Here is a 24,000-nt window from a genome sequence, read left to right on the forward strand (position 1 = left end):
AGTAGTGGTGATGTGAGATGGAGATGGAGTGAGTATTTTGAAGGTTTGTTGAATGTGTTTGATGATAGAGTGGCAGATATAGGGTGTTTTGGTTGAGGTGGTGTGCAAAGTGAGAGGGTTAGGGAAAATGATTTGGTAAACAGAGAAGAGGTAGTAAAAGCTTTGCGGAAGATGAAAGCTGGCAAGGCAGCGGGTTTGGATGGTATTGCAGTGAAATTTATTAAAAAAGGGGGTGACTGTATTGTTGACTGGTTGGTAAGGTTATTTAATGTATGTATGATTCATGGTGAGGTGCCTGAGAATTGGCAGAATGCTTGCATAGCGCCATTGTACAAAGGCAAAGGGGATAAGAGTGAGTGCTCAAATTACAGAGGTATAAGTTTGTTGAGTATTCCTGGTAAATTATATGGGAGGGTATTGATTGAGAGGGTGAAGGCATGTACAGAGCATCAGATTGGAGAAGAGCAGTGCGGTTTCAGAAGTGGTAGAGGATGTGTGGATCCGGTGTTTGCTTTGAAGAATGTATGTGAGAAATACTTAGAAAAGCAAATTGATTTGTATGTAGCATTTATGGATCTGGAGAAGGAATATGATAGAGTTGATAGAGATGCTCTGTGGAAGGAATTAAGAATATATGGTGTGGGAGGCAAGTTGTTAGAAGCAGTGAAAAGTTTTTATCGAGGATGTAAGGCATGTGTATGTGTAGGAAGAGAGGAAAGTGATTGGTTCTCAGTGAATGTAGGTTTGCGGCAGAGGTGTGTGATGTCTCCATGGTTGTTTAATTTGTTTATGGATGGGGTTGTTAGGGAGGTGAATGCAAGAGTTTTGGAAAGAGGGGCAAGTATGCAGTCTGTTGTGGATGAGAGAGCTTGGGAAGTGAGTCAATTGTTGTTCGCTGATGATACAGTGCCGGTGGCTGATTCATGTGAGAAACTGCAGAAGCTAGTGACTGAGTTTGGTAAAGTGTGTGAAAGAAGAAAGTTGAGAGTAAATGTGAACAAGAGTAAGTAAGGTTATTTAGGTGCAGTAGGGTTGAGGGTCAAGTCAATTGGGAGGTAAGTTTGAATGGAGAAAACTGGAGGAAGTGAAGTGTTTTAGATATCTGGGAGTGGATTTGGCAGCGGATGGAACCATGGAAGGAGAAGTGAATCATAGGGTGGGGGAGGGAGTGAAAATTCTGGGAGCCTTAAAGAATGTGTGGAAGTCAAGAACATTATCTCGGAAAGCAAAAATGGGTATGTTTGAAGGAATAGTGGTTCCAACAATGTTATATGGTTGCGAGGTGTGGGCTATGGATAGAGTTGTGCGCAGGAGGGTGGATGTGCTGGAAATGAGATGTTTGAGGACAATATGTGGTGTGAGGTGATTTGATCAAGTAAGTAATAATAGGGTAAGAGAGATGTGTGGTAATAAAGAGAGTGTGGTTGAGAGAGCAGAAGAGGGTGTTTTGAAATGGTTTGGTCACATGGAGAGAATGAGTGAGGAAAGATTGACAAAGAGGATATATGTGTCAGAGGTGGAGGGAACGAGAAGTGGGAGGCCAAACTAGAGGTGGAAAGATGAAGTGAAAAAGATTTTGAGTGATTGGGGCCTGAACATGCAGGAGGGTGAAAGGTGTGCAAGGATCCTATAGAGTGAATTGGAACGATGTGGTATACCGGGGTCAAGGTGCTGTCAATGGATTGAACCAGGGCATGTGAAGCATCTGGGGTAAACCATGGAAAGTTCTGTGGGGCCTGGATGTGGAAAGGGAGCTGTGGTTTCGGTGCATTATTACATGACAGCTAGAGACTGAGTGTGAACGAATGGTGCCTTTGTTGTCTTTTCCAAGCGCTACCTCGCATACATGAGGGGGGAGGGTGTTGTTATTCCATGTGTGGCAGGGTGGTGATGGGAATGAATAAAGGCAGACAGTATGAACTATGTACATGGGCATATATGTATATGTCTGAGTGTGTATATATATGTATACATTGAGATGTATAGGTATGTATATGTGGTGTGTGGACGTGTATGTATATACATGTGTATGTGGGTGGGTTGGGCCATTCTTTCTTCTGTTTCCTTGTGCTACCTCGCTAACTCGGGAGACAGCGACAAAGCAAAATAAATGAAATAAATATAAATAATAATAATAATAATAATAATAATAATAATAATAATAATAATAATAATAATTTTCTCATCTTTGCCATTTCCTGCATCAGCCACGTAACACCAAGAACAGAAGAAAGGCCTTATTTCCTCATGACCATTCTCTAGTTGAGAGTAATAACCAAAACCACAGTCCCCATCCACAACCAGATCCCACAAACCTCTCCATGGTTTCTCTCTGCTACTCCATACGCCCTACTTCAGTCCACTAAACAGCACACTATCCCACCTCACACATCATTTCAATTTACTCTATCCCATGCATGCCTTTAACTCAAAATTTTTTCATTCTATCCTTCATCTCCATACTGGTCTCTCCTTTCTGCACGTCCCCTTCATTTCTGACCAATATATCAACTCTGTCACCTTCTCCTTACTCATTGTCTCTACATATCCAAATAATAATAATAATAATGACAATAATAATAATAATAATTATTTTTTTTTTTTTTGCTTTGTCGCTGTCTCTCGCGTTTGCGAGGTAGCGCAAGGAAACAGACGAAAGAAATGGCCCAACCCACCCCCATACACATGTATATACATACACGTCCACACATGCAAATATACATACCTATACAGCTTTCCATGGTTTACCCCAGACGCTTCACCTGCCCTGATTCAATCCACTGACAGCACGTCAACCCCGGTATACCACATCGATCCAATTCACTCTATTCCTTGCCCTCCTTTCACCCTCCTGCATGTTCAGGCCCCGATCACACAAAATCTTTTTCACTCCATCTTTCCACCTCCAATTTGGTCTCCCACTTCTCGTTCCCTCCACCTCCGATGCCTTACATCCTCGATAAAAACTTTTCACTGCTTCTAACAACTTGCCTCCCACACCATATATTCTTAATACCTTCCACAGAGCATCTCTATCAACTCTATCATATGCCTTCTCCAGATCCATAAATGCTACATACAAATCCATTTGCTTTTCTAAGTATCTCTCACATACATTCTTCAACGCAAACACCTGATCCACACATCCTCTACCACTTCTGAAACCACACTGCTCTTCCCCAATCTGATGCTCTGTACATGCCTTCACCCTCTCAATCAATACCCTCCCATATAATTTACCAGGAATACTCAACAAACTTATACCTCTGAAATTTGAGCACTCACTCTTATCCCCTTTGCCTTTGTACAATGGCACTATGCACGCATTCCGCCAATCCTCAGGCACCTCACCATGAGTGATACATACATTAAATGACCTTACAACCAGTCAATGATACAGTCACCCCCTTTTTTAATAAATTCCACTGCAATACCATCCAAACCTGCTGCCTTGCCGGCTTTCATCTTCCGCAAAGCTTTTACTACCTCTTCTCTGTTTACCAAATCATTTTCCCTAACCCTCTCACTTTGCACACCACCTCGACCAAAACACCCTATATCTGCCACTCTATCATCAAACACATTCAACAAACCTTCAAAATACTCACTCCATCTCCTTCTCACATCACCACTACTTGTTATCACCTCCCCATTTGCGCCCTTCACTGAAGTTCCCATTTGCTCCCTTGTCTTACGCACTTTATTTACCTCCTTCCAGAATAATAATAATAATAATAATTTTAGGGAGAATAAAAAGATGTTTTGGAAGGAGGTAAATACAGTGCGTAAGACAAGGGAGCAAATGGGAACCTCAGTGAAGGGCGCAAATGGGGAGGTGATAACAAGTAGTGATGATGTGAGAAGGAGATGGAGTGAGTATTTTGAAGGTTTGTTGAATGTGTTTGATGATAGAGTGGCAGATATAGGGTGTTTTGGTCGAGGTGGTGTGCAAAGTGAGAGGGTTAGGGAAAATGATTTGGTAAACAGAGAAGAGGTAGTAAAAGCTTTGCGGAAGATGAAAGCCGGCAAGGCAGCAGGTTTGGATGGTATTGCAGTGAAATTTATTAAAAAAGGGGGTGACTGTATCATTGACTGGTTGTAAGGTCATTTAATGTATGTATCACTCATGGTGAGGTGCCTGAGGATTGGCGGAATGCGTGCATAGTGCCATTGTACAAAGGCAAAGGGGATAAGAGTGAGTGCTCAAATTTCAGAGGTATAAGTTTGTTGAGTATTCCTGGTAAATTATATGGGAGGGTATTGATTGAGAGGATGAAGGCATGTACAGAGCATCAGATTGGGGAAGAGCAGTGTGGTTTCAGAAGTGGTAGAGGATGTGTGGATCAGGTGTTTGCTTTGAAGAATGTATGTGAGAAATACTTAGAAAAGCAAATGGATTTGTATGTAGCATTTATGGATCTGGAGAAGGCATATGATAGAGTTGACAGAGATGCTCTGTGGAAGGTATTAAGAATATATGGTGTGGGAGGCAAGTTGTTAGAAGCAGTGAAAAGTTTTTATCGAGGATGTAAGGCATGTGTACGTGTAGGAAGAGAGGAAAGTGATTGGTTCTCAGTGAATGTAGGTTTGCGGCAGGGGTGTGTGATGTCTCCATGGTTGTTTAATTTGTTTATGGATGGGGTTGTTAGGGAGGTAAATGCAAGAGTTTTGGAAAGAGGGGCAAGTATGAAGTCTGTTGGGGATGAGAGAGCTTGGGAAGTGAGTCAGTTGTTGTTCGCTGATGATACAGCGCTGGTGGCTGATTCATGTGAGAAACTGCAGAAGCTGGTGACTGAGTTTGGTGGAGTGTGTGAAAGAAAGTTAAGAGTAAATGTGAATAAGAGCAAGGTTATTAGGTACAGTAGGGTTGAGGGTCAAGTCAATTGGGAGGTAAGTTTGAATGGAGAAAAACTGGAGGAAGTAGAGTGTTTTAGATATCTGGGAGTGGATCTGGCAGCGGATGGAACCATGGAAGCGGAAGTGGATCATAGGGTGGGGGAGGGGGCGAAAATCCTGGGAGCCTTGAAGAATGTGTGGAAGTCGAGAACATTATCTCGGAAAGCAAAAATGGGTATGTTTGAAGGAATAGTGGTTCCAACAATGTTGTATGGCTGCGAGGCGTAGGCTATGGATAAAGTTGTGCGCAGGAGGGTGGATGTGCTGGAAATGAGATGCTTGAGGACAATGTGTGGTGTGAGGTGGTTTGATCGAGTAAGTAACGTAAGGGTATGAGAGATGTGTGGAAATAAAAAGAGCGTGGTTGAGAGAGCAGAAGAGGGTGTTTTGAAATGGTTTGGGCACATGGAGAGAATGAGTGAGGATAGATTGACCAAGAGGATATATGTGTCGGAGGTGGAGGGAACGAGGAGAAGTGGGAGACCAAATTGGAGGTGGAAAGATGGAGTGAAAAAGATTTTGTGTGATCGAGGCCTGAACATGCAGGAGGGTGAAAGGAGGGCAAGGAATAGAGTGAATTGGATCGATGTGGTATACCGGGGTTGACGTGCTGTCAGTGGATTGAATCAGGACATGTGAAGCGTCTGGGGTAAACCATGGAAAGCTGTGTAGGTATGTATATTTGCGTGTGTGGACGTGTATGTATATACATGTGTATGGGGGTGGGTTGGGCCATTTCTTTTGTCTGTTTCCTTGCGCTACCTCGCAAACGCGGGAGACAGCGACAAAGCAAAAAAAAAAAAAAAAAAAAAAAAATAATAATAATAATGATAATAATAATAATAATATAAAAAGGATAAAATATCAATGTTTTCTCTTTTGTACATGTTTGCTACTTCCTGCAAGAGCAAGGTTGCATCAGGAACACGAATGAGCCTTAAAAGAAAAATCCAACCTAACTCCTTCCTCTTTTCCTCCGTTTATAAAGTAATAAAGGAGTGCAGGATTTCCACACCTTACTCCCACCCATCTTAGTTACTTTCTATGACATTTCTCCACTTTTCCCAAGGGATAAATAATGATGGTGAATGATGATAAATCTCTGTGGTATACACCATGACTAACCTATAAACAGCTTGAAATACATTAAATAAATAGCTTCACTAAAAGGTGAAATCAGTTACATACTTGTATATTGCTTATCCTGGTTCAGCTTATTCTTGTCTGTAACATCTACTGATTCATCTCCAGTGTTTGCCCTCTGAATGTGTTTGTCACCGACGTTGTGGGGACTCTGCTTACCCCCAAGTCTCATACTAGACTCGACAGGTAGTTGGAGGACTGGGACAGAAGTTTCAAGGCAACTGGTCTTACGGGGTAGATGTAAAATAGCGGTTGTTGTTTGGACTTTCTGAACTTCACATAAAAGTTTTGAAGATGGGACTGATACCTCAAGGTAGCTAGACTCATGAGGCTTCTGAGAGATAGCAACTGTGGTGTTGAGAAGGCTTGGCTCAAGAAGCTTCTGTGATATTGAGGATTCTTGGCTCTGGTTTGCTCTAGCTGTGTCTTTTTCTTTTACAGGTACATTGTTAAGAGTAAGGGTTTCAGATTCAGTTGAATTTGAAGAAGAAGGTGATGTAGTGTTCAATAGTTTATTTGTTTCTTCACTAGTATTTACTGGGCAAATACGATGCACATTTGAAGTTCTCTGCGTGTTTTTACCATTATATACATGTCCACTTTTGCCACTACGAACACAACTTTCTTTAATGTCTCTTTTTCTTAGTTGCCCTTCTTTGGCACTGTTAAAATTAGGATTTGACGTTACACCACTTTCCTGTTCACTTCTAAAATTCGCATGGCCACTGACCTTAGAGGTGGCCAAGAGTGTGTCCCGTTTATTAGGCTTTAGAGTGGTCCGAGAACAGGCCACTTTGACCTTTGATTCCTTGTTATCCTCACTGTGTGAGACTGGTGACTTAACCGACAGATTATATATTTCAGCGACAGGACCTTTCATCTCTACTACACCATCGATGCTACCTGCACACTTGGTGGCTGGTACAGTCGTGGGCATTGGGAGGATGGACTTATTGTTGGTAGGAGAGGGAGGTGGTGCTCTTGGAGTGCTGCCCAGAATGGGAGAGGCCATCAGCTGTCCACTGGGTAGAACTGGTGGGAGGGCACCAGCCAATGCACCATCTGCTGAAATAAGGAAAATATATTCACTAAAGGAAAATACTGCTGGAGAGTCTGATAAAAGGATATGCACTGCTCCACATGATGCTAGAGGCTTTATACTTTAATCTCTTCTATACCTGTCTATGACACTAACATAACCAACAGTGGAATCTCTCCCACAATGCAACTCAAGAGATACTAACTTTGTATCCCTTTTCATACTGGACTCCACCTGTTTAAAGCTAAACTTCAAGTGAAAAGTCACCTTTAGCAAGGCTGTATCATGGGGAGTACAGTCTCTTCAAAGAACTTCTCACTTCAAAGGACTCTACTTTTCCTTCCTACTGGACACTGGTTAAAACTGGGACTCATTCAAGCTCTTTACAGATGGTGGATGCAAATCTGTCATCCTCCTCTGTCATGCCCAACTCTCTTCACACAGGGTGGGATGGGAAAAATAAAATAAGAGAATAGCAAGAGGCAATAATGTTGCCTAATATTCCAGCATGAGAAATGCCATAGAAAGAAGCTAACGAGCTCATAGATTGCAATATCTGCATGTCAAGATATATCCCTTTATTTAGTATATAAATGTCATTAATTCAATTTTCCCATTATTTCCTGAGTTAAAGCACTTTGAAAAGCAAAAATTATGTCTACTGATTAATAAGCTAATTTATGCAAGTGCCCCAAAATTAAATAGTTCGTCTCCACAAGGGGATACCCACAGTATATATAGAATTTCTATTGTGTATTCTTTAAAGTTATCACCCTAAATAAACCGTGTCTGCTGACAGAAAAAGATTAAGTTGAACATAATATCCTCCATAAAATGTGTAATTACATGACATCAAAAAATGGAAATTTCTAATCAAACCAAGAAATACTCAAGTAGCAAAGACACATGCAAAAAAACAAAAAGTCAAGCATATTTCTTTTCCTAGACAAAAAGAAAGAAAAAAAAAAGGTCCAAAGATACATCCACTGTCAGCCCTCTACTTGAGTGTTCATATGCAGATAGGAGAGAGAGAGAGAGAGAGAGAGAGAGAGAGAGAGAGAGAGAGAGAGAAAGTGGGTGAGGCATAACATAGAGGGTCTAGTAATATGAAAATAGTGTGGTGAAGTATTAAGCATTGAAGGAAAGGGTGTGGTTATAAGGAAGATGACATTCCAAAAGAGCAGAGACTACAAAAACAATAAAATCTTGCAACAGAGGCTACAAAAACAATAAAATCTTGCAACAGAGGCTACAAAAACAATAAAATCTTCCAACAGAGGCTACAAAAACAATAAAATCTTGCGACAAAGACAGAAAAATGCCAGCGACAAAACAGAGTCTCTAGTGGAAAACAGACACCACAAGGCAGAGAATCTGGCACATATGTATTCTGCCAATAAAATGGAAGATGTGGCAATATCAGAGACTGTGGTACCTAGATAGAAAACACAACAACATATAAGAGGGTGGCACAACAAGAAAAAGAGTCTACTGCCAAAGCAGATTGTGTGGCTCAAAATTACAGAAACTACATGTACAAAGAATCAAATAATGTGGTGGCAAAAAAAATGTTTCATGCTGTATGAAGATTGAAGGCCAACCTTTCTGCTGGACACATAACGCATGGAGCTGCGCAAGGACGGCATGAGTGGGCACAACTCCTGCCATGGGCGTGGTGATGGGCGGGCCAGGAGGTGACATGGGCGGTGGGGCAGGGTTGGTGGAAGTGGTAGTAGTGACAGGTGTGGCAGCAGCAGAGACGGCCAGGAGTGAGTAAAGGCCTGCATATGGTGCCAATCCTGCAAGTGCAATAGAAAAGTTGTTAAAAGTGCAACATAACATATGTTAAAAGTATTCATATAAAAGTTCAAATTACTTGTGGCTGTTTAAGATTGACTGCACTGTGCCTTTGCTACTACTAATTATACAACTATATATGTATCTATCTATCTATCTATAGGTAATGCACTGACATTTCTTTTGTGGGATGAGACTGGGATAGGAACAGTAAAATTGATTACCAGAAAAGATGCAAGCTTATATACATATGATGCATCCATGTCAATGTGAATGAAGTTAGTAATGGTACACACATACTTACAAAGGTAATTTCACTAGGACTCGATAAAAGAAAGCCATCACCGATAAAATTCAAACTGAGTGAATGTACAATAATGAGAATGGAACACAGTGAAAGATGGCCTCAATATGAATATCAACTACCAGTTAAATGGTTACACGAGATACTTGGGAGATGGCATTGTAACTTATATGTTGAGAAAGCCTCACTTAATAAAATTATTAAAGTGACAAAAAAGTGTATGCTGGCAAATATTAAAACTATAATCAAATATGTGGATACAAAGACATTTCACTACCTCTCCTCTGTTTACCAAATCATTTTCCCTAACCCTCTCACTTTGCACACCACCTCGACCAAAACACCCTATATCTGCCACTCTATCATCAAACACATTGAAGGTTTGTTGAATGTGTTTGATGATAGAGTGGCAGATATAGGGTGTTTTGGTCGAGGTGGTGTGCAAAGTGAGAGGGTTAGGGAAAATGATTTGGTAAACAGAGAAGAGGTAGTGAAAGCTTTGCGGAAGATGAAAGCCGGCAAGGCAGCAGGTTTGGATGGTATTGCAGTGGAATTTATTAAAAAAGGGGGTGACTGTATTGTTGACTGGTTGGTAAGGTTATTTAATGTATGTATGACTCATGGTGAGGTGCCTGAGGATTGGCGGAATGCGTGCATAGTGCCATTGTACAAAGGCAAAGGGGATAAGAGTGAGTGCTCAAATTACAGAGGTATAAGTTTGTTGAGTATTCCTGGTAAATTATATGGGAGGGTATTGATTGAGAGGATGAAGGCATGTACAGAGCATCAGATTGGGGAAGAGCAGTGTGGTTTCAGAAGTGGTAGAGGATGTGTGGATCAGGTGTTTGCTTTGAAGAATGTATGTGAGAAATACTTAGAAAAGCAAATGGATTTGTATGTAGCATTTATGGATCTGGAGAAGGCATATGATAGAGTTGATAGAGATGCTCTGTGGAAGGTATTAAGAATATATGGTGTGGGAGGAAAGTTGTTAGAAGCAGTGAAAAGTTTTTATCGAGGATGTAAGGCATGTGTACGTGTAGGAAGAGAGGAAAGTGATTGGTTCTCAGTGAATGTAGGTTTGCGGCAGGGGTGTGTGATGTCTCCATGGTTGTTTAATTTGTCTATGGATGGGGTTGTTAGGGAGGTAAATGCAAGAGTTTTGGAAAGAGGGGCAAGTATGAAGTCTGTTGGGGATGAGAGAGCTTGGGAAGTGAGTCAGTTGTTGTTCGCTGATGATACAGCGCTGGTGGCTGATTCATGTGAGAAACTGCAGAAGCTGGTGACTGAGTTTGGTAAAGTGTGTGAAAGAAGAAAGTTAAGAGTAAATGTGAATAAGAGCAAGGTTATTAGGTACAGTAGGGTTGAGGGTCAAGTCAATTGGGAGGTGAGTTTGAATGGAGAAAAACTGGAGGAAGTGAAGTGTTTTAGATATCTGGGAGTGGATCTGGCAGCGGATGGAACCATGGAAGCGGAAGTGGATCATAGGGTGGGGGAGGGGGTGAAAATTCTGGGGGCCTTGAAGAATGTGTGGAAGTCGAGAACATTATCTCGGAAAGCAAAAATGGGTATGTTTGAAGGAATAGTGGTTCCAACAATGTTGTATGGTTGCGAGGCGTGGGCTATGGATAGAGTTGTGCGCAGGAGGATGGATGTGCTGGAAATGAGATGTTTGAGGACAATGTGTGGTGTGAGGTGGTTTGATCGAGTGAGTAACGTAAGGGTAAGAGAGATGTGTGGAAATAAAAAGAACGTGGTTGAGAGAGCAGAAGAGGGTGTTTTGAAGTGGTTTGGGCACATGGAGAGAATGAGTGAGGAAAGATTGACCAAGAGGATATATGTGTTGGAGGTGGAGGGAACGAGGAGAAGAGGGAGACCAAATTGGAGGTGGAAAGATGGAGTGAAAAAGATTTTGTGTGATCGGGGCCTGAACATGCAGGAGGGTGAAAGGAGGGCAAGGAATAGAGTGAATTGGAGTGATGTGGTATACCGGGGTTGACGTGCTGTCAGTGGATTGAATCAAGGCATGTGAAGCGTCTGGGGTAAACCATGGAAAGCTGTGTAGGTGTGTATATTTACGTGTGTGGACATATGTATATACATGTGTATGGGGGGGGTTGGGCCATTTCTTTCGTCTGTTTCCTTGCGCTACCTCGCAAACGCGGGAGACAGCGGCAAAGTATAATATATAAAATAATAAATAAAAGACATTTAGCAAAGTTTTCACATGACATCTTAGGCTGAAACTAAAATACACTTCTCAAGTATAATCACAATATTCAACAATGCACAAAGAACTTATACTAGTAGTATCCACCAATGGCCAACAAAGATGGTATACAAATAAAAAAAAAAATGCAATAAAAGGTTAGAGGGTAGTTTTTTCGATCATGGAGGAAGAGAGAAGTACAAAGGTTGAATCAATTAACACGATTTTTTCTCCACAAAAGCGAGTAAAGCCTGCATTAATTACAAGATTTAAACCTGTCTGATATTAACAGCATCACCATAATGTGGATGGGTTCCCTGCCTCCTGACAATACACATGCTTTAGAAGTATTACAAAATCTTCAATCTTCAGTTGATTTGATTATTATAAACAATCAATTTTTTTTTTATCTAAATCTACATAATCCTATAAAATTTGGTAAGTACTCACTAAGTACCACCGGACCATGAGGGCATTCAAATTATAATTTTCTATCATAATTTTATTTCTGATCAGGATAATAATTTTGGAGGAATGCTTCATTTGTGAGTTTTAGCCACGGTCTTTGTTGTTTTTTTCTTTCAACTTGAGCAACCTAACTAAGCTCACTAACCTACCCTAACCTAACTACCTAACTAAGCTCACTAACCTAACCTAACCTTCTCACAAATGGGTGGTGGTGGGTAACAGCAGGCAACCAGCCTCAGGGTGTGTGGGGGGGGAATAGGTACCGGGGAAAGCACTTCCTAGAATGTTACTCTCAGTTACCAACTCTCATCATTACCCCAGCTCTTGGTGTCCTTCCACAGATGTTCTACACCGTTCGTCTGCAAACTCGCTAATTGGTCTCTGACCACCATCAGACAGGGTGGATGATGCAACAACAGCCTCCTTCATCTGAATCTTAGTGTGAGAATTGGCTACAATTTGGAAAGAGGGCATATTACCACAGACACACACACACACACACACACAAAGCCTGTCTAGTGAATTCAGCATAAAAAAAGAGCAATGGAAGTCTGTCTATTCTTTCGTCGGCACTTATTCCATTTTTGCCGAAAAATTTCACTTCTCCCTGGCCCAATGAGTTGGTGTCCTATGTCACCATCTGAAATACAGTTTGTGTTTACTGATGTGCGGATTCGCATAATTTTGAATCTTGTGTGCTGATACGTAAAATAAACTTCATGCACGATAACGGCTTCGTTAAACTGTACGAAACGGAAGGGAAGATGAATGCGGAGTTTTAAACTGTAACAGGGAGGCCATCTTGCCCTCGCTGTTCAAAACAGAGAAACTTTAGTGTCTATCTGCAATTTTCGGTCACTCAAGTCAGTAAATTGACATCACAAAACCATTCATAATAACTTGTTGAACGAGTATATTCCCATATCAGTCACGTGGGACAAAAAACAAGCCAACCATTTTAAAATCGTGCCGACTAAGACAGATGTCAAAGGTCATTAATAAACTCAACTTAGCTAGTTCTAATAAATCAAGGAATATTGTCTGCTCTACACGTCCATACAAACTGGAAGGAGAATTCATACATATGAATGAAAAAGTATTTTAAAACAAGAGTGACGTTGTACAAGTAGGAAGTATATTGTTAATCTGCCATATATACAAGCTACTTCTGAGAAAAACAAAAGCTATGTCATGTTTGTAAGGCAAATCACAAGACTATGGTGAGCATTTGGGGTTAAAAACTGCATATCAACCTCACGTTTAACTTCGAAAAATGGAAGGAACTTTATTTCTTTCTTTATCTTCAAAGTTTACCTAAGTCTATGAGCCTAGGCTTTAAAGAGAATAAAGAAATGCTTAGAAACCCAAGCATATATGTTCAACGTAACTAAAGATAGACCCAGCTATCTGTTCATATCTTTGCTTTATTTCTTCTTTCTTTTGGTACTTCTATCCACTTACATCCATGTTAGGCCATCCATCCAGTAAGTTCTCCTAGTATTTCTCCATTTTAGCGCATTATATGGTATCTGTATTTTCCATCTATATATATATATATATATATATATATATATATATATATATATATATATATATATATATATATATATATATCATTTATTCATTTTGCTTTGTCGCTGTCTCCCGCGTTAGCGTGGCAGCGCAAGGAAACAGACGAAAGAATGGCCCAACCCACCCACATACACATGTATATACATACACGTCCACACACGCAAATATACATACTTATACATTTCAATGTATACATATATATACACACACAGACATATACATATATACACATGTACATAATTCATTGTCTGCCCTTATTAATTCCCATCGCCACCTCGCCACACATGAAATAACAACCCCCTCTCCCTCATGTGTGCGAGGTAGCGCTAGGAAAATACAAAGGCCATAATATATATATATATATATATATATATATATATATATATATATATATATATATATATATATATATATATATATATATATATTTCTATTGCATTATTACATGAACATGACAGCTAGAGACTGAGTGGGAACGAATGGGGCCTTTGTTGTCTTTTCCTAGCGTTACCTCGCACACATGAGGGGGGAGGGGGATGTTATTCCATGTGTGGCGGGGTGGCGATGGGAACAAATAGAGGCAGACAGTATGAATTATGTACATGTGTATATATGTATATGTCTGTGTGTATAGATATGTGTACATTGAGATGTATAGGTATGTATATTTGCGTGTGTGGACGTGTATGTATATACATGTGTATGTGGGCGGGTTGGGCCATTCTTTCGTCTGTTTCCTTGCGCTACCTCGCCAACGCGGGAGACAGCGACAAAGCAAAATAAATAAAATAAATAAATAAATAAATAAATATATATTCCTATGAGTCCACGGGGAAAATGGAACACAAGTTTCCAAGTGCACTTTCGTATAATAATCACATCATCTGGGAAGACACAAGAGAAATGTCAGTTGATATACAACGAAGAGACGCCATTTGGTAAACAAGTGACAGTCACTTGTTTACCAAATGGCGTCCTAGCTACGTCTCTTCGTTATATATCAATTATATCAAGTGACTATATTCTAATACTTTCATATATATATATATATATATATATATATATATATATATATATATATATATATATATATATATATATATATATATATATATATATCTTTCAAACTATTCGCCATTTCCCGCGTTAGCGAGGTAGCGTTCAGAACAGAGGACTGGGCCTTTGAGGGAATATCCTCACCTGGCCCCCTTCTCTGTTCCTTCTTTTGGAAAAAAAAATATATTCCTACGAGTCCACGGGGAGAATTAAACACGATAAGTTCCCAAGTGCACTTTCGTGCACTAGCTTCGTCTCTTCGATGTATATCAACTGAATGTTATATATATATATATATATATATATATATATATATATATATATATATATATATATATATATATATATTGGGACTACGGCTACGCTGTGGTCAACCAGGCTGTTGGAGGTCGTGGAGTGCAGGCCACTGTAACCCCTGTATCACACATACACACATGGGTTTGTACGTGGCTGCGTTAAAAGCACCTCCACACGGAAGGTATATAACCATTTAAACGTACAATAATACCCCGGACCATTAAAGATATATGACATATTTTTGTTTACGAAAACCAACACAGGGGAGATGGGAAGGTTATTAATGTACAGCTAACTATATAATTAGACACCAGTAAAGGAGCCTAAGGACATTTTATAGACACCTCAATGTCTTGTAACACTTCCAGATGAAGTACGCCAACAACTGTGTAATCAGTGTGGCACATCAGGGAATACATGTATGCGGTGGACGCTACGCGCTAGCTCTACCCTAACTACAGTATCTCGTTGTAGGGAGAGACAAGGGAATATGTACTCTTTGTCATTGCAGTGGGTAAGCGTCGAAGAGCCTGGTTTTGATATCATATTTAGCGAGCCATCACCAGTCTTCCACATCTGTAATCTTCCACATCATATTTAGCGAGCCATCACCAGTCTTCCACATCTGTAATCTTCCACATCATATTTAGCGAGCCATCACCAGTCTTCCACATCTGTTATCTTCCACATCATATTTAGCGAGCCATCACCAGTCTTCCACATCTGTAATCTTCCACATCATATTTAGCGAGCCATCACCAGTCTTCCACATCTGTAATCTTCCACATCATATTTAGCGAGCCATCACCAGTCTTCCACATCTGTAATCTTCCACATCTTGAACATTCCAAGTATTTTTGAGATGTAGAAGGCAGGTCTAAATTCCAAAGATCCCCTTCCTCCCATTTTCTTCCCCCCCCTGCAATATTGCGTCCCATCGCTGACCAATCAGGGATCAATGCCATATCCTTTAACCAATCAAAAGATCAATATCGTCCCTTCCCCGACCAATCCCGTTCACTGGCCTTCCTCACATTTGAAAAAACCTGACCAATCGTTATCGCGCGTCCCCATCACTGACCAATCTCTACCACGCCACGTCCAATCACTGACCACAATCTTCGCGTGCTCCCCCAACACCGATGACCAATCACGAATCAATACCTCTCTCTCTCTCTCTCTCTCTCTCTCTCTCTCTCTCTCTCTCTCTCTCTCTCTCTCAATGAAGAACGCTCATTTACCCTCGCCCTCCTCCTCTTGAGGGCCAATGAGCGATCGCCAAACCTAACCACCCTTACCCTACCCTACACCACGGAGCAGTAGTTCATGGGGGGGGGGGGGACCATGTCCAATCCTGCAGACCACGACCTCCCTCCCCCCTCCCCCCTCTACACAACGCACCCCCTTCAATTCCTTACCTTACCTATACTTTACGATGGTTTGGGAGGTCTTCTACCCCAACAGGTGGGTCTGGGACCTTACCTTACCTTACCTTACCTATACTTTACGATGGTTTGGGAGGTCTTCTACCCCAACAGGTGGGTCTGGGACCTTACCTTACCTTACCTTACCTATACTTTACGATGGTTTGGGAGGTCTTCTACCCCAACAGGTGGGTCTGGGACCTTACCTTACCTTACCTTACCTATACTTTACGATGGTTTCGGAGGTCTTCTACCCCAACAGGTGGGTCTGGGACCTTACCTTACCTTACCTATACTTTACGATGGTTTCGGAGGTCTTCTACCCCAACAGGTGGGTCTGGGACCTTACCTTACCTATACTTTACGATGGTTTCGGAGGTCTTCTACCCCAACAGGTGGGTCTGGGACCTTACCTTACCTTACCTATACTTTACGATGGTTTCGGAGGTCTTCTACCCCAACAGGTGGGTCTGGGACCTTACCTTACCTTACCTATACTTTACGATGGTTTCGGAGGTCTTCTACCCCAACAGGTGGGTCGGGACCTTACCTTACCTTACCTATACTTTACGATGGTTTCGGAGGTCTTCTACCCCAACAGGTGGGTCTGGGACCTTACCTTACCTTACCTATACTTTACGATGGTTTGGGAGGTCTTCTACCCCAAGAGGTGGGTCTGGGACCTTATACTTGATACCTAACCATGGTTCCAGAGGTCTTCTAGTTTCACCTTGGGCTGGGCCCAAGCTGTTGAGGTGGCCTGTTGGTCGACCCAGCTGTTAGAAACGTGTGTGTGTGTGTGTGTGTGTGTGTGTGTGTGTGTGTGTGTGTGTGTGTGTGTGTGTGTTTATTATGTGGTTACTATTTGTGTTGTCCAGGAAGAGTTCTACAATGTCGCCTGCCCTGCCTCATAACCTTCTACATATCTTGTCTTCACACACACACACACACACACACCAGCTCAGCTTAGCCAGGTACCTGGGACGGATGTGGGCCAATTGCCTCGCCCACTACTCGAACCAACTTGGGTGCGACCCCAAGCACAAACATAGTAAGCTACCACACGACCACGAAGGCCCATGTGTGTATGTGTGTGTGTGTGTATATATATATATATATATATATATATATATATATATATATATATATATATATATATATATAATAGTAATTCATACAAACTGAAACGCAAGTAACCATCACAAAGTTAATGACCGTAAAAAAAAAGTCAAAAGAAACGAAGAAAATAATACACTTTACGAAAGATATGACAAAAAAAAAAAAACCATCAGACTGCGCAAGTAAACACACCCGGCTCTAGCCCAGGGCAAGTGGCCCGCCCCTGAGGGGGAGAACCGAGGCCAGATGAATCACACGGGGTGATTCAGCCAGTCGACCCAGTGAGTCAAACCAGCAGACGGAAGCAAGGAGGGTGGGGGGAAGAGGAGGAGGAGGAGGGATTCGAACCCGCGACGAGCGAAGTAAGTGAGCGGCGATGGGTCATGATGCCAGCCAGCCAACCGAGCTCAAGGCAGTGGAACCCGACGATGCAGCACAACGAGCTGGGACGAACGAATCGAACCACTTCGGTGACGACACAGCGAAAAACGAACCCTTCCGAGTTTCATGAGGCAAACCAACGAGCGAAACCGACACAATATACTGCGACGGTGAACCGACCAGCCGACCGAAGCAACGAATCGAGACGATGAACGAACAGCAGCTGATGGTTCATTGGCGAACTGAAACAAAAAATAGAAGAAAAATGCATGATTTGCCTCAGATGACTAAGCCTAAAGAGCGCGCGCGCGCGCGCGCGTGTGTGTGTGTGTGTGTGTGTGTGTGTGTGTGTGTGTGTGTGTGTGTGTGTGTGTACTTTATATAATTAGTTTTATCATATTTTTGAGGAGGTTTCTCTTCATTTTGCTCACTGTGTTGCGACTTCTGCTTCACTGACATCTGATTTCCCTTCACAGTTATAAAAGCGATGGCAGTACCTGGCAATGATGCTCACGCCATGATGTTGGATGGTGGTTTTTTTTTATATGTCTACTAGGAGAGGTTGTACAAGGTTTACTGGTTTATCCCTCGGCTCTTTCTCGTCTCATGAATAATTACCATCAATTATCCCTTCACTGTATCATCTACTGAATAAATACATCATTAGATTTATTCTATTTATTTCAATTTTACGCCACCTGTTCTCTACGATGGTGATTGCGAGAAAAAAATAAAGATAAAATGAATGGAAGGTAAAATGAGCGGGATATGTTTTCACAGATAAAAAAAAAAAAAAAACTAACGCAGGAAGAGATGTATCTGCTGTCTAAGGGGTTCGAAACCCAGTAGACACTTGCTAGAATCTCCAGGCTGGGAACTGGGCTGGTCTGGCACTATATATATATATTGTGACAAATGTTACTACCAATGAAAGCAAAGTTCCATGTCCTTATACTCACAATACGTTCATTTTTCAGCAATATATATATATATATATATATATATATATATATATATATATATATATATATATATATATATATATACATATATATATATATATATATATACATATATATATATATATATATATATATATATATATATATATATATACATATATATATATATATATATATATATATATATATATATATATATATATATATATATATATATATATAGTTTAAAAGCAGTATTCTGTAAACAGTTTCATTTTAAAACCTTTCTATTTACGATGTTCAACCTGAAGGCTATTATACACACACACACACATTTATATATATATATATATATATATATATATATATATATATATATATATATATATATATATATATATATTACATTCTAGACCCTCGTCTGCTCGCTCCTGCTGAGGCCGGAGAACGGCGGAATGGCACTGTTCAGTGGTACAACCACTCAACCTCCGTTTTTCTTCCTTCATACCTCTCATACTGCTGGTACAACCTTCCCGCTCAACACTTACCATATTCTCCCAAAAGTATATGACCCCAAGACGCCAGCAGTTTCCATCCTGCCATGGCAATGGATGAATTACTGGCGACTAAACATGAGGGTTAGTTGCAGTGCAGCTGATGCCTTCCATGGCGTCTTTATACACACACACACACACACACACACACACACACACAGACACAGACACAGACACACACACACACTGGTTGAGTCTCCATAGAAACATCTCAAATTGGCTTCTTCCCTTCCTACTATTTAGAAAATGATTCTACAGTAAGGAGAAGAGTGTTAACCTGCTCCCACCCTTTTTATTCTGACAGTTTTTATATTCTTCCACTTACGAGTCGACAGAGCACTACGGGTTAGGTAGGACTAGCTGGTCAGAGGTCAGAGGTCACCACTGACCCACACCTCCCTCCCTCACTCCCTCCTCGTACCCAGCATCCCCACCTACACCACCATGAACCCGGCTTACCTCCCCAAGGGGAGGAGCCTGGTGAGGGAGGAGGGAGGGGCAGCTGGGGAGGATGGTGGTGGAGAGAAGCGAGTGTTTCAGGGTCGGGGATGAACGGTCGTGTTGGAGATGGGGATAGCTGGTGGTGGAGGGATGGTCGTGTTGGGGGATGGGGATAGCTGGTGGTGGAGGGATGGTCGTGTTGGGGGATGGGGATAGCTGGTGGTGGAGGGATGGTAGTGTTGGGGGATGGGGAAAGCTGGTGGTGGAGGGATGGTCGTGTTGGGGGATGGGGATAGCTGGTGGTGGAGGGACGGTAGTGTTGGGGGATGGGAGAAAGCTGGTGGTGGAGGGACGGTAGTGTTGGGGGATGGGAGAAAGCTGGTGGTGGAGGGACGGTAGTGTTGGGGGATGGGAGAGAGCTGGTGGTGGAGGGATGGTAGTGTTGGGGGATGGGAGAGAGCTGGTGGTGGAGGGACGGTAGTGTTGGGGGATGGGGATAGCTGGTGGTGGAGGGACGGTAGTGTTGGGGGATGGGAGAGAGCTGGTGGTGGAGGGATGGTCGTGTTGGGGGATGGGAGAGAGCTGGTGGTGGAGGGACGGTAGTGTTGGGGGATGGGGATAGCTGGTGGTGGAGGGATGGTAGTGTTGGGGGATGGGGATAGCTGGTGGTGGAGGGATGGTCGTGTTGGGGGATGGGAGAGAGCTGGTGGTGGAGGGACGGTAGTGTTGGGGGATGGGGATAGCTGGTGGTGGAGGGACGGTAGTGTTGGGGGATGGGAGAGAGCTGGTGGTGGAGGGATGGTCGTGTTGGGGGATGGGAGAGAGCTGGTGGTGGAGGGACGGTAGTGTTGGGGGATGGGGATAGCTGGTGGTGGAGGGACGGTAGTGTTGGGGGATGGGAGAGAGCTGGTGGTGGAGGGATGGTCGTGTTGGGGGATGGGAGAGAGCTGGTGGTGGAGGGACGGTAGTGTTGGGGGATGGGGATAGCTGGTGGTGGAGGGATGGTAGTGTTGGGGGATGGGGATAGCTGGTGGTGGAGGGATGGTCGTGTTGGGGGATGGGAGAGAGCTGGTGGTGGAGGGACGGTAGTGTTGGGGGATGGGAGAAAGCTGGTGGTGGAGGGACGGTAGTGTTGGGGGATGGGAGAGAGCTGGTGGTGGAGAGACGGTAGTTGGGGATGGGAGAAAGCTGGTGGTGGAGGGATGGTAGTGTTGGGGGATGGGGATAGCTGGTGGTGGAGGGATGGTAGTGTTGGGGGATGGGGATAGCTGGTGGTGGAGGGATGGTAGTGTTGGGGGATGGGAGAAAGCTGGTGGTGGAGGGACGGTAGTGTTGGGGGATGGGGATAGCTGGTGGTGGAGGGATGGTAGTGTTGGGGGATGGGAGAAAGCTGGTGGTGGAGGGACGGTAGTGTTGGGGATGGGAGAAAGCTGGTGGTGGAGGGACGGTAGTGTTGGAGATATGTGGAGGGGGGAGGGGTTGGTGGAGGGACGGAATGCTGGGGTTGGTGGTGAGGAGTGTGGAGGAGGAGGGAGCGGTTGAAGTGTTGCTACTTTCCTGCTACTTTTGTTACTAGTGTTGCTACTTTCCTGCTACTTTCGTTACTAGTGTTGCTACTTTCCTGCTACTTTCGTTACTAGTGTTGCTACTTTCCTGCTACTTTCGTTACTAGTGTTGCTACTTTCCTGCTACTTTTGTTACTAGTGTTGCTACTTTCCTGCTACTTTCGTTACTAGTGTTGCTACTTTCCTGCTACTTTTGTTACTAGTGTTGCTACTTTCCTGCTACTTTTGTTACTAGTGTTACTACTTTCCTACTACTTTTGCTACTAGTGTTGCTACTTTCCTGCTACTTTCGTTACTAGTGTTGCTACTTTCCTGCTACTTTTGTTACTAGTGTTACTACTTTCCTACTACTTTTGTTACTAGTGTTGCTACTTTCCTGCTACTTTTGTTACTAGTGTTACTACTTTCCTACTACTTTTGTTACTAGTGTTGCTACTTTCCTGCTACTTTCGTTACTAGTGTTGCTACTTTCCTGCTACTTTTGTTACTAGTGTTACTACTTTCCTACTACTTTTGTTACTAGTGTTGCTACTTTCCTGCTACTTTCGTTACTAGTGTTGCTACTTTCCTGCTACTTTCGTTACTAGTGTTGCTACTTTCCTGCTACTTTTGTTACTAGTGTTACTACTTTCCTACTACTTTTGTTACTAGTGTTGCTACTTTCCTGCTACTTTCGTTACTAGTGTTGCTACTTTCCTGCTACTTTTGTTACTAGTGTTACTACTTTCCTACTACTTTTGTTACTAGTGTTGCTACTTTCCTGCTACTTTTGTTACTAGTGTTGCTACTTTCGTGCAACTTTTGCTACTAGTGTTACTACTTTCGTGCAACTTTTGCTACTAGTGTTGCTACTTTCCTGCTACTTTCGTTACTAGTGTTGCTACTTTCCTGCTACTTTTGTACCAGTGTTGCTACTTTTGCTACTAGGGTTGCTACTTTTGCTTCTAGTCTCATAAACCGCCAAAAATAAAAGCCATTTAGGCCACTTGAATGTCACACAAAGTTATAAGAGCCAAGTGAATATTCTTACGACACCTTCTACAGGTGTTTCAGACATATTCAACGACCAATACACACCCCTCACGTCATGAATTGGTCGTCCGGTAGTTATCTTACAGCTGTTTCCAAACTACAACTGCCAGTTTACCGGACCCGTCGTTCAAAAATGACCCCCTTTACTTCTTTCACGAGCCCGGCAATCTCTTATTTCTTTTTTTTTCTTCATTCATTTCATTCTGCCATAGTCGACCCGCCAAGTGGCAAGACCTGAAGAAAAAAATGTCCATTCCATGCACAGGAAATCCTTGTTTCCCTGCGTCATCCCGGGCGCCAAAACGAGAGCTACTGTCCAAAGGGGGTCTTGCATGCCAATACGGTCCACTTCACCATGCTGGGCGGCCGGGATCGCCACCGTTAGGAGCACGCCAAGAGGCAAGACCTGAAGAAAAATGTCCATTCCATGCACAGGAAATCCTTGTTTCCCTGCGTCATCCCGGGCGCCAAAACGAGGGCTACTGTCCAAGGGGGGTCTTGCATGCCAATACGGTCCACTTCACCATGCTGGGCGGCCGGGATCGCGACCGTTAGGAGCACGCGAGGGTTAAACCGGACCATCCCCATCCCTCAGCACCCCCCCTTGGCGCGCGCGCGCGGACCAAGTGAGGTAAACAATGGTTGAATACTTGTGGGAAACTTGGCCGCCCGATTGGTCCATGCAGCTGGGGGGGTAATTTGTATATAAAACGGGTCTACCAGTCCCTCCCGCTTCCTCCACAGACGACGAGGGAATAAGGCGATAATAATAATTAAACCCTTGAGCACGACCGTACGACCCCCCCTTTTTGGGTGCTTGCGCCCTAACCTTGTAACAATACGACCTTAAATGGGTCGTACAGGGTCGTAGCGCCGTGGTTGAGCATCTACGACCCTCACACCCCCACACAGCAGCCGGGAAAATACATAAATGAATAAAACTGTCCCTTGGCAAAGCTAAAACACTTGCCCACTCTATATTAAGTACCGGCGAGGTCATAAGACTAAGTTGGCTTTGAACAGCCCTTTGCTGGGTCGTAATGAGGAGAGAGATACCCAATTGGCAGTCGAAGGGCCTCCTCCCCCAAGAAACAGCTGGTCTCCCCTGCACCCTGGCGGCAACTTGACACACCATTTTTCAGACATATAAACAAACCTGGGCGTCTATTATCCCCCACTGCCAAAATAACTAACTCCTTTAGCTCTGTGCCAAGCCCACTATCATTTCTAATTCTGAAACTTTAAATAATTCCTTTCTTCTCTCTTTTCCTCCCATCCTCTCCTATTAAAATTTCGTCTCGTATCAATTAAACTTCGAATATACAGACAGAGTCATCCACTTCATGACACCGTTAGAGTCCCTTCAAAACCTTTTCTTTATCTTCCCCCTCCCCCCACATTATCTCCCTCCCCCCTCACATCTAACACTACCTCTTAACCCAAAAGGCAGAGAGAGAGAGAGAGAGAGAGAGAGAGAGAGAGAGAGAGAGAGAGAGAGAGAGAGAGAGAGAGAGAGAGAGTTTAACATCTCAAGAAGACCCGTTAACCACACACTCAGTGTTCCTCCTCGACTTCTACAACAGCTACAGCCGAGCCCTCGAACCTAGCCCAGACCTTCTGTTAACATAGACTCATGCGAAGTGGGTTCTGATGTGGGGTGTGTGGGGTTTCAATATAACCTCCTGTGCCTGCCATGGGGTGAGGAGGAGGTCAACTCCTTGACAGCTGGTGTGCTGTGATCCCTCCCTCACACACAGATGTG

The 24,000-nt window shown here is 42.9% G+C and overlaps 1 protein-coding gene across 8 annotated transcripts in view; it reads right to left on the minus strand.

Annotated features, from left to right (window-relative positions):
- LOC139763188 (uncharacterized) overlaps positions 1-24,000 on the minus strand; it is a 218,042-nt gene that overhangs the window by 86,075 nt on the left and 107,967 nt on the right. For 6 of the 8 annotated variants that reach the window (XM_071688928.1, XM_071688927.1, XM_071688929.1 and 3 more), the window contains exons 4-5: positions 8,680-8,877; positions 6,085-7,104 (exon numbers count right to left, since the gene is read on the minus strand). In XM_071688928.1, the coding sequence (XP_071545029.1) occupies positions 6,085-7,104; positions 8,680-8,877 (1,218 nt within the window). Of the gene's footprint in view, positions 1-6,084; positions 7,105-8,679; positions 8,878-12,172; positions 12,694-24,000 lie in introns of those variants that run through there. The other 2 variants (XM_071688925.1, XM_071688924.1) reach the window with 2 other exon arrangements.

This window comes from Panulirus ornatus, chromosome 46, assembly GCF_036320965.1.
Source record: "Panulirus ornatus isolate Po-2019 chromosome 46, ASM3632096v1, whole genome shotgun sequence".
Classification (NCBI taxonomy): domain Eukaryota; kingdom Metazoa; phylum Arthropoda; class Malacostraca; order Decapoda; family Palinuridae; genus Panulirus; species Panulirus ornatus.